At 39.9% G+C, this 18,190-nt stretch overlaps 1 protein-coding gene across 5 annotated transcripts in view; it reads right to left on the bottom strand.

Moving 5' to 3' along the window:
* The window catches only part of KDM4C (lysine demethylase 4C), a 332,885-nt gene that overhangs the window by 226,944 nt on the left and 87,751 nt on the right, over positions 1-18,190 (bottom strand). For all 5 annotated transcript variants that reach the window (XM_079790592.1, XM_079790594.1, XM_079790590.1 and 2 more), the window contains exon 7: positions 2,942-3,045. In XM_079790592.1, the coding sequence (XP_079646718.1) occupies positions 2,942-3,045 (104 nt within the window). The remainder of the gene's footprint in view (positions 1-2,941; positions 3,046-18,190) is intronic.

Below are 18,190 nucleotides of genomic sequence, written 5' to 3'. Positions count from 1 at the left end.
CATTGTATAAATAAAGGTGCTCACACTACAATTTACTTGCCAGTTTAGGAATGCTAAAATGTTGTGTGGGGGAGATTTCTCTTTCCCAACAATTCTGAAATTTAGTTCATCATCCCCTACCCCCATGATACCCAGCAGGTGTCCTATTACAATGAGCAGCAACTCAGCTGGCACCTGGCAGAGAGAGAGAGAGAGAATGGCTTATCAGTGTTCAGCATGGCTCCAGTCTCATCATTCTGAGCCACATAAGAACAAAGCCTGATTCTCTCCTTTCCTGATCTCACTGAATCTCATTAATTATAATTGTGCTTGGAAACTAGGCACATCCTTGTAACCATGTGATAAAAGAAAATTCACCCTGCCCAACTGTTTCTGACGCTATAAAGATGCCTCTGTAAAAATTTCTAGAAAAATGTCAGTGACAGCCAACATATAAGGCCAATTTCTGCCTCTATGTAATAAACTGATAATGATTTTTTAAACATACAGGGGAAAAAAAGAATGAGTTCCTTTTATTATAAGATTAAACAACCATTGTAATTCCATATCATGGAAAAAGTTCAATAGGGGTAATACACATAATCTAAAAGTAGACATTAGCTATTTCTTCAATATGCTTTTTCATATATATGTATAAATATGTACAAATACACTGAAAGAAGGGAAAAAATGTTACTCCAACTGTGAAATGATGGTCTAAGAAAGAGGGCTGAATTGAGGAGGAAGAGTGCCTTACTATATAACAAAAACTATGCAAAGTCCTTCATATGTAGATCAGCCATCTTCAACCAGTGTGCCACAAGAATTTTTAAAACATGCAACACCTGACTATTTAGTCAGGGGCACTGACCTCTTTTCCCTTAGACTATCAAATGAAAAATTGACAAGAGCCAATACAACAATAGCCATCCAGTGTGAATGAATCAAAATTATAGCTTTTTTTGTCAGACTGGCAAAAAATGTAACATTTTTTGGTGTGCCACAGAATTTTAATAATTAGTTTGTGCCATGAGATAAAAAAAGTTTGAAAAATGCTGATATAAATGATCTTTTTTCATCCTCTTAATGGTCCTATTAAGTAGGTACTATTATTATCCCATTTTCTCAATGAAGAAAATGAGGCTCAGAAAAATTATATAATTTACCCAAGTGACAGAATCAGGAATGAACTTGGAAACTCTGTTCCATGTTACATTATCATCATCAGAGAATAAGTTCCTTGAGGAGCACAGAGTCAAACATCATACCATTCATCAAGGTGAAAGGGAAAGTGGCAGTATTTCATAGGGAAAACAATTGTCAATCAGCCCTCCTGCCATGGGTGTCTCACCATCTGAGGACAATCATCCTGTCACTTCCTGCAGAAGTGAGAAAATGCCCCATCCTCAAAAGACCAGAGAAGAGCCTGACTCACTAGTATTGTACCAAGTAGTATTTAGCGAGCCAGAGCCTAGAAAGGGGTGCACGTTGCCTACCTCCTACCCCAAAGATTGGAAAGGACCTACAAACCCCAAAGCCCTCCATCCTGGGAAAATGAGCCAATCCCTCAGTCCTGCTACTTTACATAACCCCTCTCCAAAGAACAGGTCCATCAATTCCTATCATCAGCCCTAAACCCAACAGAGGTTTTTCTGTCTTGGGGGACTCTAGTCCACTCCTGCTCAATCTTCTAATATTCCAACATAAATAAAAGTACCCAATCAAGCTTATTCCAACCACCTAAAAGAAACACTCACTGATGAATGTGTCTGAGACTGAAAAACCCAGGCCCAGAGGTGTCTGCAAAACCCCAAAGTAACAATGGGCCGTCGGGGACACAGCCTCTGACCTCTATGGCTGCCAACAGTGCTGCACCCCATCACCAGACCTCTCCACACCATGTGCGTCCCCGCAGTGCACATCTCGGAGCCCTGCGTTCTGTCATGGGTACAAGTATGTCACTAAACCAGAGGTGAGAGCATCCTCATCACAGACAAGTATGCGTCATGATGACGGCCACAGAGACAGTTTGTGGGAAAGTGGGGACACCTCAAATCACAGAAAGATTCTTGTACTTGCAAAAATTATACTTCAAACAAAGCCAAAGCAGAGGGGGGGGGGGGAGGATTTTAAGGGCCTGAGATTAAGGAGAAGTAAAGATTTAGTCACAAGTGAAAAGCTTCTAAGGTAGAAAATAGCAAGGATTATGGGAAGAAATTCAAACAGAAAATGAAGACGAGAGTGGAACTATTTTTTAATGTTTCTGCAAGTAGCTAAGGACTTAATCCTCCTCCAACTAAGAGAGAGCTTTTATTTATCTGGTCAAAAGCTATTTTCATGCCAACTTCTTCACATAAAAATGCTCATGTTCTGTAATAATTCTGACCCAATAACTACCCATGGACACAAAGAAAGAGAGCTCTAGCATGCACAGGGACTTACAGAACTTAATCTTTAGAAATACTTCCAAGAAGCAATATCTGATTATTAAATCATCAGGCAATTTTATCCTTAATGAAATCTCAATTGTACTATTTCCAAATGTGTCTAGAAGCAACATACTGGTACCATAATCATTGATTCTAACCAACCAAACTGCTAATAATAACTGCTCTGAATTCTTTTTTACTTTTTTTTAAAGAGACAAATTATATTGCTCATATAAAAGACTTCAATGTAAAAGTGCCACATCTTATTTTGTCAAATATGCTACATCTTATTATCAGTAGTTATAAGTAAACTATAATAGCATGAAGTCTCTAGTAAATGTATCCTGAAATAAAAGTAACTTTAAATTACTATTTAGATAAATAATCATGTTAAAAAACATGAATCTGAATTTTTCTCCCCACTTCCTAAAAATCCTACCTGAAGTCAAAGCTATATTATTTATGTTAAGTTTGCCTTAAATACAAATACTACACACAAAAATTGAATTTGTTAAAGAATAATATTAATATACCTTATCAAAGGGAATACCATACTTCTTCAACACTGAGGGAGATATCAGCGTCATCTTGTGGCGAAGAAATGCATCACACCCTTGAAAACTGCTTGGGAAAAAACCTAAATGGAAATAAAATATAAGCATTCAGCAATGTATCAATTAAGATAAAATTTCAGATGGTATTTTTTTAAGCTTTGTACTTCTTACAAAATGACAGCTTTATGCAAATATAGGCCAACTCTACAAAAAAAAAAACAACAGCTCATACTAAAAATTAGAGTCAGAATTCTTAAAAATTAACACATACATACTTGTATCACCAAGGTTGACCTTACAAAAAGATCTACCAAGAGGTGTTTTCATAACATATAAAATTACTAAACCTGAAAATTGTGCAATTTCTAACATATTTGAATTCAACCTGCCTAATATCTGATTAATGAACAAAATATTAAGGGAGGTTAGCAGAGGTCAATGTGTTTTAATAGTGGAATCTCTCATTTTAGACTCTTACAAGTTGGTCATTCAAGAAGCCCTTGTCCCAATGCACGGCATACAGTAAACACAGAGCAATTTCCCACCTTTCTTTGTTTCTTTCTGCTCAATTTTAAACAGTTTAACTGCTACTAATTTCCTGAACAACTTACTGTCCAGCCTCAGTCAAATACTTGGAAACCCGCCTCACCAACCAGTATGGGAGTAGAGCTTTGAGGAGGCCTTTACCTGAGAAAGCTAAACAGGCAGCAACCCTTTTTCCTACAGTATGTTACAAATCAAATCACAGTTGTTTTTCTCCATTGCTGACTTCAACCCTGCAGTTCTGTCTGAGGCAGACTCCCATTAACTCCGTTACGCAGCTAGGAAAAATGAATATGCTTGATGCCCTGCTCTTTCCTTCCTCACTCAGAGGGAAAACTACCATTCTGAGGAGAGGGGGCAAGCAAGAGGGGAAAGCGAAGAGAAACATGGAAAAGACAGGAGAATCACAGAGAAAGAACCCAGAGGAAAACAGAACTCATCAGGAAAACATGTGCAATGTTTATAAGTAAAGTGGTTTATGAAGCACAGATTTTAACTCCTTTACCGCCAAAATGAAGATAAAACCACTGAAAATGTTACTTATCTAACCCTGTGGCTCGCTATGTGCAAACAGGTAAAAAATGTGACCACTTTGACAAAAGAATGATCAGAACTCATTAACTAATCATGTACCATTTTAATCTCTTAGAATAGTGGGGTTCTACAGGAATATTTTTAAAGTAAATAAGCCTTAATTGATGCCACCATCAAGTGAGGCCACAGATCATCAGAAGGAAACAAAACAAACAGCCAGGAAAGAGCCATTTGGGTATAAGGAACCACCTGCAAAAAGCAGTACAATTTGCTTAAGCATCTGCACCTGGATTTTTAAAAAGAAAAATGGACAGAAATATAAAAATAAAAAAAATACATGCCAACAAAAACATCAGAAATACTGTCATTTTCTACAATACCAACGGGAATAAAAGGAATGATTTTGTTTCATATGGTCACTTGATGCAGTCCTCTATTTATGCTTAACATTCATAATACATAAATGGAAAATAAAGCATATGACAAATAAGCATCCCTTTGAAAGAATGCAAACCTCAGTGAATGGAGAGAAAGAACCACATGGATGTAATGGACACATGTACACAATACAATGTCCTGAGGCCTACATCACAGCGTAAAGAACAGCAGGGAGCTCCCCACACACAAAACCCATGGAAACGCTTTAATAATATAATTTAAATGGATCTATCAAACTTTTCAAATCTGTAACTTTGTGCAGCTCTAAATGAATTACATTTTAAATTAAAATCAATGCAGAAAGGGGAGTCTATTTAATTTTCCTTTGCTATGGATTTGTAATCAGGACCTGAACAATGTGGTGGCTGGTCATAAGTGAATTTAAATTGGAAAACCACTGAAGGAAGGTAATTTGCAGTATATTAAGAACTTCACATTGTTTCAGAATTTATATTTACAACAGGCTATCAGAATTATATTTTATATCACCCTGGAAAAAGACTCATGAACAGCACAAATTATATACAAAGCATGTATGTCAAAATGAGTTTTACCTCAAAACACCTGCAGGAGTACATGGATCATACCCACCCTCACTCCACAGTCCATGAAAATTATTTTATTCAACATATACACGAGCCAATATAACCAGAATATTATTAAACATAATGTGATAATATATTTTAAAATTCCAAAATAGCCCAGCTGGTGTGGCTCTCTCCTCTTCTCCTCCCCTCCCCTCCCCTCCCCTCCCCTCCCCTCCCCTCTCCTCCCCTCCCCTCTTCTCTCTCTCTCTCTCTCTCTCTCACTCTCTCTCTTTCTCTCTCATCCTCCGTTCTCCCGCTCCTTCTACCTCACCACCTCCACCTCTGCCTCTCCCTCTCTCTAAACATGTCCTCAGGTGAGGATTATTTAAAAAAAAAAAAAATCAATGGTTACTGCCCTGGCCAAGTGGCTCAGTTGACACAGGTAGGTTGTAGGTTCAATCCTCAGTCAGGGTGGTGTGTATGGTAAGCAAACTGATCAATGTTTCTCTCTCACATCAATGTCTCTATCTCTCTCTTTCTCTCTCTTCTATCCCTCTCATCAATAAAAACATATCCTCAGGTGAGGATTTTTTAAAAAGAAGTCAATGGGCCCTGGCAGGTTTGGCCCAGTGGATAAAGCATCGGCCTATGGATTGAAGGGTCCTGGGTTCGATTCCAGTCAAGGGCACGTACCTCAATTGCAGGCTCCTCCCCAGCCCGGGCCCTGGTCAGGGCACATGCAGGAGACAACCAATCAATGTGTTTCTCTCACATCAATAGTTCTCTTTCCTTCTCTAAAAATCAATGGAAAAACATCCTCGGGTGAGGATTAAAAAAAAGAAGAAGAAGGAGAAGAAGTCAATGGTTACTACACCTTAAAAATCATCTCATTCCCTTAGGCCTTGTAACCCAAATCAAGCAGTGCTGGTCACAAGTAACAAACTTCTCCTCCATAAAAGAGTTCTAAAAATCAAGTACAGCTAGGGTTAAACTATGTTGATTCATGTTTTACTTGGAATTCACCTATAGGTTCTTCCATCTTTTCTCTGCTGTTTTAAAATTAAATATGAAATTTTAGTCTGAATTCTGAATTACTCACAAATGGGTTTCAATGTAAAAATCCTAAAAAGATCAAACTGAGAATCTAATCAGTTATTTCACATTCCAAGCTATGGAGACTAGTCTTATTCCGCCTCCCCCCCCCTCCCCCCAATACCAACTCCTCTCTACAAGTAACACATTGGTTTCTATGACAGTAGACCAATGAGTTCTCAATAAAATGATATCTAATTTGAGGGTGAAAAAACTGAAAGAACTCTTTGGAAATAAAACTGCATTTCTACTAAACTATTAAATAGAAAGAACACATACTTTCCATTTTAAATAAACATTCAAAAATTAGAACAACTGAAATATTGCATAGAATTCATGGAACAAAATAGTTTTAACATTTATTCCAAGAAGAATCAACTCTTGGGAGTAGAGCATCCAAGAGAAGGGGAAGAGCAATAATATCAAGTTACAATAGACTACTCAGGAAGTCGCTTTTTGGGGTCTATAGCTTGTTTATATCATCTTCAAAGATAAGACACTATCTGTCAATTCCCTAACAAAATAAAGTCAATATGTGACTTTATTTTTTCTTTTTTTAAGATATTCTACAGTGGTAAACAAGCAAAGTTGGTCTTTGGACCACTCTTTCAATCTAAACAACATGTTAGAGATATGAAGGCTAGCATACTAAAGTATACTCCAGAGATCCCAACAGAGCCCTGAAACCCTAAAACAGTGATGGGCAACCTTTTGAGCTTGGTGTGTCAAACTTCGCCAAAAAACTGAGCATAACTCGGGTAGTGTGTCACTTTGAGGAAAAAACTAACTCCAAGACTCTAGTCACAAATGTTTCATCCTCAGGAGCAGCAAATGTTTCATCCTCGGCATGCGGCCGCGTGTCATCAGAAATGGCTACGCGTGTCAGTGCTGACACGCGTGTCATAGGTTCGCCATCACTGCCCTAAAAGCATCCCACAACCACCTCTGGTGAGACTGCCATGGTACTGCTGGGAGTTGTGCAGCACGGGTAAGTGTAGAATCACGTAAGCCCTCCCAAGGACCAGGACATATCCAAGATTGCCCTGTATTCAGTGTAAAACTGCTCATATGTAAGAAGCACTATTCTAAATGACAGAAATGAGATACAAAAGTCTACATATTGTATAATTCACTTTTATGACATTTTAGGGACAGATATCAGATTAGTGGCTGCCAGTGGCTTGAAGGAGGGATTTGTGCAAAGGGGCACAAGATAACTTTATGAGAATACTACTATATATCTCAGTAATGATGGTAGTTACACTACTGCACATATTGTCAAAACTCAATAAATAGTATATTCAAAGGGGGTGGCTTTTACTGTTAGTGCATTTTAGAAATAGAACAGATTTGTTCTAAAAATAGTGTGCTCTTTCTAACAGAGAAAAATTTTTCCAAATTGTCAACTGGTTTACACTTTCTAATATGTTAGCTATTACTAAAAAAAAATTCTTTTTAAATTCCAATCCCATATGACAAATATAAACACATGCTGAGGCTATTAAAATCACCAAAGTTTCAAAAATTAAAAAGATTCAAAAATTAAAGTTTAGTAACAGTTTCTATGGGTATATTAACTAACAATTAGGGGGGGGGGGGGCAGGGGGTTCCCTCAGCCCAGCCTGCACCCTTTCCAATCGGACATCCCTCTCGCAATCTGGGACCGCTGGCTCCTAACCACTTACCTGCCTGCCTGCCTGATTGCCCCTAACTGCCTCTGCCTGCCTGCCTGCCTGCCTGCCTGCCTGCCTGCCTGCCTGATTGCCCCTAACCCCTCTGTGCCTGCCTGCCTGATCGTCCCTAACTGCTCTCCCCTGCCGGCCTGATCGCCCCTAACTGCCTCTGCCTCTGCCTCTGCCTCTGCCTTGGCCCCCACCACTATGGCTTTGTCTGGAAGGAGGTTAGACGTCCGGAAGATGGCCGGTCGACCCGATCTAATTAGCATATTACCCTTTTATTAGTATAGATAGTTTGGAGAAGCTGAATTTAGCTATTAATCACTTAGGAAAGAAAGGAAGAAGAGAAGGTAAACAGGAGGGAAGGAATATGGAGAAACAAATAATAAGGGGGGGGGAGACACAGAAAAAGGATACAGAAGTATTGCTTCTGTGAGGAATGCTTTTTATTTTTATTTTTTTTTTTTTTCTTCCAATTTTTTTATTAAGGTATTATATGTGTACATATCTTACCATTGCCCTCCCCACACCCCACTCCCATATATGCCCCCACCCCCCAGAGTTTTGCATCCATTGGTTATGCTTATATGCATGCATACAAGTCCTTTGATTGATCTCTTATCTCCCCCACCTCTCCCTAACCTTCCCCTTGTAATTTGACAGTCTGTTTGATGCTTTACTGTCTCTGTATCTATCTTTTTGTTCAAGTTTATAATGTTCTTTATTATCCATAAATGAGTGAGATCATGTGGTATTTTTCTTTCATTGACTGACTTATTTCACTTAACATAATGTTCTCCAATTCCTCCCAGGTTGCTGCAAATGATGAGAATTCCTTCTTTTTTATGGCAGCATAGTATTCCATTGTGTAGATGTACCACAGTTTTCTGATCCAGTCATCTGCTGACGGGCACCTAGGCTGTTTCCAAATCTTAGCTATGGTGAATTGTGCTGCTATGAACATAGGGGTGCATATATCCTTTCTAATTGGTGTTTCTAGTTTCTTCGGATATATTCCCAGGAGTGGGATTACTGGGTCAAATGGGAGTTCCATTTTCAGTTTTTTGAGGAAACTCCATACTGTTCTCCACAGTGGCTGCACCAGTCTGCAATCCCACCAGCAGTGCACGAGGGTTCCTTTTTCTCCGCATCCTCGCCAACACTTGTCGTTTGTTGATTTGTTGATGATAGCCATTCTGACAGGTGTGAGATGGTACCGCATTGTTGTTTTGATTTGCATCTCTCGGATAATTAGTGACGTTGAGCATGTTTTCATGTGTCTCTTGGCCTTCCTTCTGTCTTCTTTTGAAAAGATTCTATTTAGGTCTGTTGCCCATTTTTTTATTGGATCATTTATCTTCCTTTTATTAAGTTGTATAAGCTGCCTGTAGATGTTGGAGATTAAACCTTTATCAGTGATGCCATTTGCAAATATGTTCTCCCATGCAGTGGGCCTTCTTGTTGTTTTGTTGATGGTTTCTTTTGCTGTGAAAAAGCTTTTTATTTTGATGTAGTCCCATTTGTTAATTTTCTCTTTAGCTTCCATTGCCCTAGGGGCAGTGTCAGTGAAGAATTTCTTTTGGCATATGTCTGACATTTTGCTGCCTGTGGATTGCTCTAGTATTTTTATGGTTTCCCGTCTTATGTTTAAGTCCTGTATCCATTTTGAGTTTATTTTTGTGTATGGCGTAAGTTGGTGATCAAGCTTCATTTTTTTGCATGTATCTGTCCAATTTTCCCAACACCATTTATTGAAGAGACTGTCTTTATTCCATTGTATGTTCATGCCTCCTTTGTCAAATATTAATTGAGCATAGTGGTTTGGGTCAATATCTGGATTCTCTATTCTGTTCCATTGATCTATATGTCTGTTCTTGTGCCAGTACCAGGCTGTTTTGAGAACAGTGGCTTTGTAATACAGCTTGAAATCTGGTATTGAGATCCCTCCTACTTTATTCTTCTTTCTCAGGATTGCTGTGGCTATTCGGGGTCTATTTTTATTCCAGATGAATTTTTGGAGAGTTCTTTCAAGGTCTGTGAAATATGCCGTTGGTATTTTAATGGGGAGTGCATTGAATCTATAGATTGCTTTGGGTAGTATGGACATTTTAATGATGTTGATTCTACCAATCCATGAACATGGTATGTTCTTCCATCTGTTTACGTCTTCCTCTATCTCTTTTTTCAGTGTCCTGTAGTTTTCCGTGTATAGGTCTTTTACCTCCTTAGTTAAGTTTATTCCTAGGTATCTTAATTTTTTTGGTGCGATGGTAAATGGGATTGCCTTTTTAGTCTCTCTGTCTGTAAGTTCACTATTGGTGTATAGAAAGGCCATAGATTTCTTGGCGTTAATTTTGTATCCTGCTACATTGCCGAATTCATTTATTAAGTCTATTAGTTTTTTGACGGAGTCTTTCGGATTTTTTATGTACAATATCATGTCGTCTGCAAATAAAGACAGCTTTACTTGTTCTTTTCCAATTTGGATGCCTTTTATTTCTTCTTCTTGTCTAATTGCAATGGCTAATACTTCCAGTACTATGTCAAACAGGAGTGGTGAGAGTGGGCATCCCTGTCTTGTTCCTGTTCTTAGGGGAAATGTTTTTAGTTTTTGTCCATTGAGTATGATGTTTGCTGTGGGTTTATCATATATAGCTTTTATTATGTTGAGGTATGAGCCATCTATTCCCACCTTGTTGAGAGTTTTTATCAAGAAAGGGTGTTGGATTTTGTCAAATGCTTTTTCTGCATCAATTGATATGACTATGTGATTTTTATCTTTCAATTTGTTTATGTGATGTATCACGTTTATTGATTTGCGGATATTGTACCATCCTTGCATTCCTGGGATAAATCCTACTTGGTCATGGTGTATGATCTTTCTGATGTACTGCTGGAGCCGATTTGCTAGAATTTTGTTGAGGATTTTGGCATCTATGTTCATGAGGGATATTGGTCTGTAATTCTCTTTCATTGTGTTGTCTTTATCTGGTTTTGGTATTAGGGTGATGCTGGCTTCATAGAAGGAGCTTGGAAGTGTTCCTTCCACTTGAATTTTTTGGAATAGTCTGAGGAGGATAGGTTTTAGTTCTTCCTTGAATGTTTGGTAAAACTCTCCTGTGAAGCCGTCTGGCCCCGGGCTTTTGTTTGTCGGAAGCTTTTTGATGACTGCTTCAATTTCGTCCATAGTTATTGGCCTATTGAGCTGTTTAGATTCTTCTTGATTGATTTTTGGAAGGTTATATTTTTCTAGGAATATGTCCATTTCCTCCAGGTTGTCCAGTTTGTTGGAATAGAGTTGTTCGTAGTATTTTGTAACAATCCTTTGTATCTCAGCGGGGTCTGTTGTTATTTCACCTCTTTCATTTCTGATTTTGTTTATTTGGGTCCTCTCTCTTTGCTTCTTGGTGAGCCTGGCTAGAGGTCCATCAATCTTGTTTATCCTTTCAAAGAACCAGCTCTTGGTTTTGTTGATCTTATGTATTGTTTCTTTGGTCTCTATGTCATTTATCTCCGCTCTGATCTTTGTTATTTCCTTCCTTCTGGTTACACTGGGCTTTTCTTGCTGCTCTTTTTCTAGCTCTTTGAGTTGTAGGGTTAAGTAATTTATTACCATTGTTTCTTGTTTTTTGCAATAGGCCTGTAGAGCTATGAACTTCCCTCTCAAGACTGCTTTCGCTGTGTCCCATAGATTTTGGATTGTTGTGTTTTCATTGTCATTTGTTGCCATGATGTTTTTTATTTCTTCCTTGATCTCTCTGGTGACCCAGTCCTTGTTTAATAGCATGCTGTTTAGTCTCCATGTGTTTGATTTCTTTGGATTGTATTTATTGTAGTTGATTTCCAGTTTTATGCCACTGTGATCTGAGACGATGCTTGATATAATTTCTATCTTCTTGAATTTGAAGAGACTTTGCCTGTGACCCAGCATATGGTCTATCTTTGAAAATGACCCATGTGCACTTGAGAAGAATGTATATTCTGTGGCTTTGGGGTGAAATGTTCTGAAGATGTCAATTAATTCCATCTGGTCTAGTGAGTCATTTAGGATTGCTGTTTCTTTGCTGATTTTTTGTTTAGAGGATTTGTCCAGTGGTGATAGTGGGGTATTAAAGTCTCCTACTATGATTGTGTTGCTATTAATCTCTCCCTTGATATCCTCCAGGAGTTTTTTTATGTATTTGGGTGCTCCTATATTGGGAGCGTATATGTTTACCAGAATTATTTCTTCTTGTTGGATTTCTCCCTTTAGTATTATGAAGTGGCCTTCCTTATCTCTTGTTATGGCATTTACTTTGAGGTCTATTTTGTCAGATATAAGTATTGCTACCCCAGCTTTTTTTTCATTTCCATTTGCCTGAAAGATATTTTTCCATCCCTTCACTTTCAATCTGTGTGAGTCTCTTGTTCTCAGGTGGGTCTCTTGTAGACAGCATATATATGGGTCGTGTTTTTTTATCCATTCAGCTACTCGATGTCTTTTGATTGGAGCATTTAGTCCGTTTACATTTAAAGTTATTACTGAAAGGTATTTGTTTGCAGTCATATCTATTTTTGTGTCTGTATTCCTTCTTACCTGTTTATTTCTTCTTTTTACAGTATTCCCTTTAGCAATTCTTGCATTGCTGGTTTGGTGGTGATAAACTCCCTGAGGCTTTTTTTGTCTGCAAAGCTCCTGATTTCCCCTTCAATTTTGATTGATAGTCTTGCTGGATATAGTATTCTTGGATTCAGTCCTTTGCTTTGCAACACTTTGTATACCTCCTTCCATTCACTTCTAGCTTGTTGTGTTTCTGATGAGTAATCATTTGACAATCTGATGGGTGTTCCTTTGTAGGTAACTCTCTGTCTCTCTCTTGCCGCCTTTAGGATTCTCTCTTTATCATTTATATTTGCCATTGAAATTATGACATGTCTTGGCGTGGGTCTTTTGGGGTTGATCCTGCTTGGGACTCTCTTTACTTGCGTAACTTTTATCTTTCCCATATCCGGGAAGTTTTCTGTCATTATTTCTTCAAATAGATTTTCTAATCCCTGCTGCTCTTCTTGTCCTTCTGGCAGCCCTATTATACGCATGTTACTTCGTTTCATGTTGTCCCGAAGTTCCCTTAGGCTTTCCTCCTGCTTTTTAATTTTTTTCTCCAATTGCTGTTCAGCTTGAGCTTGTTTCTGTACCTGATCTTCTAACTCACTAATTCGGTCCTCTGCTTCTTGTAATCTACTGTTGAAACTTTCCATGGTGTTTTTGATTGTAGCTATATCACTTTTCATTTCTTCCTGATTCTTGCATAAGTTGTTGATTTTCTCATCCATCCGATGTATAAATTCCATGACCATTACTCTGAATTCCTTTTCGGTCATGTTGCAAGCTTCATTTTCACTAATTTCCTTTCTTGGCGACTCCACATTTTCTTTCCTCTGTGAGTTATTTCGTTTCCCCATTCTGGCTATTACCAGAAAGCTCAAGCTTCTGTTTGCGTGGACCTGGGCCGTGTGCTGTGGGGACTTCGCTCCACCCTAGTTTCACTGAAGTGCTCTGACACTAGGATGTGTGGCTGTCTTTGGTTGGTGGGAACCAGACTTGCCCAGGATCAGTGTCCCCAGTGTTCTGTGTGGTCTCGTGTGCACATTTAGAATCAGGGGCCCTGTCTGCACCACACTGTTGGTATGTGCTGAGAATGAGATCCTTAGCATGTGCCAGGAGTCAGAGTTTCCCTGTGTCTGCACCAAGACTCGAGTGTCAAAGTCTCTGTTGCCTTGTGCGGTTTCTCGTTGAGAATCAGGGTCCCTGTGTGTGCACGCACCAACAATTGGGGTCGCTGGCTCTTAGTGTGAATGCGCTGTGAGTCAGGGATCCCAGGCAGCTGTGTCCGGCGTGCCAAATTCCCTGAAGTGGAGCTGCGTCCTGTGTGTGCTCTCTCTGCTGAGCCAAACCGGCTAGAGCGCACTTTCTTAAAAACCTGAAGGTGAGCCGGCTCAGTGCACTCTTCCAAAGTCCCAGAAGGGGGGCGGAGTCCGTCCTGCGCGCCAAATTCCCCAAAGGGAAGCCCCTCTGTGCAGGCTCTTAAGAATCTCCGAAGGGGGAGCTGTGACCCGCGAGCCAAATTCCCCCAAATTCCCCGAAGGGGAGCCCTCTGTGCGCACTGACAGATTTCCCTGACGGGGAGCTGCTTCTGTCCCGTGCGCGAGCGCGCGCCAAATTCCCTAAGAGGGAGCGCGTCCCTGCGCAAAGCTCGGCAGCTTGGGCCGGGGGCGGGTCTATCAGTTACTATGGCGCTGTCTGTGCGCGCTGTGCGCGCTCCTGTGAGCAGCTAGGGTGAAGGGCGCGTCTATCAGTTACTATGGCGCTTTCCGCGCGCTGTGGGCGCTCAGCAGCTTGGGGGAGGGGCAGGTCTATCAGTTACTATGGCGCTATCAGCGCCTGCGAGGAGGGGGATAGGCTCTTTGACTCACGGAAATCTGCCGGGAAGTCTGGATTCTTGTTGTTTGTTTGTCTGAAGCTGTGATAGCAGTTCTCTGTCCCCGGTGGCTGCAGGGTCCTGGTTTGTGTCAGAAGCCAGGATCTGAGTCTCAGGCAGCTCTGTTTCTCAAGATGGCGTGGTCTCTGCGTCCGCACCAGCCGCCGAGAAGTGTCCGCTTTGTGCGCGGGGCTCCGCCGTCTAGGGCTGCCCTGTTCGGGAGCCCCTTGGAAGGCCTGCAGAATCTAACTGACCCTATCTCATACACACACACACACCACACACATCTACACTCTCCTCTATGGGTTCCTCACTCACACTCTCTCTCTCCCTACCTTCCTGCCGGTCGCCATCTTTTTTCCTCGAGGAATGCTTTTTAGATAGCATCTACACATGAAAGCTTATTAATGGAATAAACCAATGAGCTACATTATGTGGGAAGAAGCCTGGTCATTTTTACCCACATTCCTACATAAGAGGTCAACATTAAGTGTTGAAGCTATAGTTGGCCTCTCCGTGCTTCCTCCCATTCATGGAACAACTAATCACTCAGGCCTGGTAGAAAATTACCATACTGCAGGCTTCACTCAGCTCCAAGTGTCCATAATCCATCAACATCTCTACTGGTAGAGATACAGCCCCATTGAGCTCTGTAGGAGGACGGCCAGGAGGAGTCCATACTGATCTTGGTATTGAGAAGGATGTTGGTTCCACCCAATGTAACAGGTATGTGGGCCATTATATATGGTTTTTACTGCATCCTGAGGTTACTTTGCTTCAGTTCCTGCTTTCCCCCTACTTGAATGGACAGATGAACCACACATACACAGGTCACCAGGACTCTCCAGGCTATGCACTTGGGGCTCAGACAGGTCACAGTCAAACTAAGCAGGATTTCCCTAGGCCAGCTTCACCCTGCAGAATCAAAGAATTCTCCATTTCTTCCAAGGTAACTCCTCCCTGCTAGCTGGCATTCCCTTCCAGAGTTCTTCCTCCCCACTCCCTATTGTCACTTCTCAGAACTGTATTTCATCCCACATTCAAATTCTACTAGCGTGGTGTATGTATGTTATATATTACCATCCAACGTCCAAAATCCTACAGAGAAAGAAACATGGCTGACTAAAAATATTCAGAAATCTAAACACAGACAATGACATCTAAAATCAAATGATGAGGAAAAGCAACCAAGCTTGTTGCTTGGTCTAAAAGAAAGAAAAAAGTTATAAAAGAAAGTCTCTAAAATCAAATGATGAGGAAATTAAGTTTAGGGATTGTCTCACCATTCTTAATGCAACTCAACTGACAGCAAGATGAAAAAAAAAAACACCATGACACACCACACATTGTTGAGCCATGAAATAGGCACGAGGGCAGATGATATATCACTGGACTTCTTCATTTTTTATGGCTTAAGGGGACCCTTAAAATTGATTGTTTATAATCAGGTATTTTATTTATTCACCTTTCAAAACCACAAATTTTAATATAATATTTTCAGACTATCATCTAAATCAAGCTTAGAAAATAATGTATTTACCAATTTGAGAACTTGCAAAAGTACATTTTCCTAATTCCAACACAGAGGTATGAGAACAGGTAAATTTCAAATATGTTCATAGAATTAAAAATGACTTCATTATTGCTGCTCTTCTAATCTCTTGATAGCATCTCTTTTGGAACAAACCCTTTTTTAAGGGATTTGATGACTGCATCCCAGAAATGCACAGATATGCCCAATTTTGAATATAATTTCAGAGAATCCACGGACCGCCTACATCCCACCACAGATGCTGGTCCACCTCCTGGGATAAGGATCCCCTGCACATTAGACTAAGAATCTGCTCCACAGGCCTACAGTCAAGATTCCTAGTCATTTAAACACATAAACATACACACCCCAAAGGTAACTATTTAAAAAAACCATGAACTAAATTAATCCTTCCTAATAATGATTCTTTTGTTCTATTTTGCTGAAATTTGTTCTTTTAATAAAGTCAAAACTAAAACACTTGTTGCAAGTAAACATCCTATCTAATAAAAGAGTAATATGCAAATTGACCATCACTCCAACACACAAGATGGCTGCCCCCATGTGATCAAAGATGGCTGCCCCCATTGGACACAAGATGGCCACCACAAGATGGCCAGCAGGGGAGGGCAGTTGGGAGGAACCAGGCCTGCAAGGAAGGGCAGCTGGGGGCAATCAAGCCTGCAGGGGAGGGCAGATAGGGGTGACCAGGCTGACAGAAGAGGGCAGTTAGGGGCAATCAGACTGGCAGGGGAGCAGTTAGGCATCAATCAGGCTGGCAGGGGAGTAGTTAGGGGTGATCAGGCTGGCATGCAGAAGCGGTTAGGGGCAATCAGGAAAGCAGGCAGGCAAGCAGTTGGGAGCCAGCAGTCCCGGATTGTGAGAGGGATGTCCGACTGCCCGTTTAGGCCCGATCCCGGCATTCTGGGATCGGGCCTAAACAGGCAGTCAGACATCCCTTGAGGGGTCCCAGATTGGAGAGGGTGCAGGCTGGGCTGAGGGACACACCCCCGTGCACAAATTTCATGTACTGGGCCTCTAGTAAGGACCTAAAATGAATAATAATTTATTCATTTCTAACATCCTGTAATTTAAAACATGATTCCTGCTGATCATTCACACTTCTAAAATCAGCTGTACAAAGTCCTAACTCACATATTCTCTCCCCAGTAACCAAAATTTTGACCAAAGTAAGTCATCTTTAATTTTTCTTTAATATAGGCATGTTACTCACAATAAAAAAAATCAATGGAATTCAGTCCTGCACAAAAGATTTTAGCCATTCCCAATTGTCTTTAATCCATACTTTGCTTAACTTAATAGAAGAGCACAGATATTCTCTCCTTTCTAAAATGGATGAGATTTAGACATTCTAAAAAACTGAAATCTTCAAAACTGTCATTTATGATTTAACATTATACCTCTATTCTACTTTATACTTTCCATTCAATTGTATCAAACCAAAAATTAGAAAGAATGCAATAGCATTACAGGCGAACATAGCAAGTATAAAAATTGCAACAATTCACTGGAGATTTTTTATTACATTTATGTCTACATAATATTGAGAAAAAAAGAACCTGTATAAATGAGAAAGCGGCTAAAGAGCAAAATCAAACTCCTGGCTTTATTAGGTGCAGGCCTAATGTCTTTCAGATTAAATATTTGTAGGTGCCACAGTCAATCAAGATTTCAACAGGAACCGAAGATGAAAGCATTCATGCATAAAAGGCAAGTGTGATAATTATGATATGGAGACAAGATAATGGAAAACATCCAAGGCCACTTTTCACTTTGTGTATCAAGTGCTGCCTTGACCTAGCCATCCTGCAATGCGCCATCACATTTACTGTTACTTTATCATTTTAATTACTTAGCAGAATTCAATTAATTTGGCTGGCATGTAGTCAGCGGATGGGAATCCTCCACTATCTTACAGGGTCTTTTCCCTGTGTCATTTCTAAAAATAATGCTGCAAAACAGGTTTGAATAAACATGCAGCTGAGTTTAAAATTCTTGTTCATCCTTCAAGTTTATTAACCTCTTACTGATTAAAGAAATGGCACCTATTTTCCTGGAATGTCATTTTCAGATAGAACATGTCAAAGTGGTGACAGACAGATTCTAGCCAAAATTTCAGTATGACTCTATACTGAAAAGTTTACACTGGCTCCACTTTAAAATTCTCAGGGTGCAAATAGAAAATAGTGGGGTAATTACTACAGAGAAGAGGATAGTTCTGCATGCAGATTTAGCACAAAGTTCACTGCCTATGAATTTAAGGATTACAGGAATCATTTTCTAAGCCGTGCTCTACATAACCTGTTATCCAGAATCCATCTACCTTAGCATTCATGAAAATAGTCCTCAACAAAGTTCAAGGTTACAACTACGTTGCTATTATTACTATAATGTATTACATTATAAAA

Source organism: Cnephaeus nilssonii (genome assembly GCF_951640355.1).
Source record: "Cnephaeus nilssonii genome assembly, chromosome: 14".
NCBI lineage: Eukaryota > Metazoa > Chordata > Mammalia > Chiroptera > Vespertilionidae > Cnephaeus > Cnephaeus nilssonii.
This window is presented reverse-complemented; position numbering and strand designations above follow the sequence as displayed.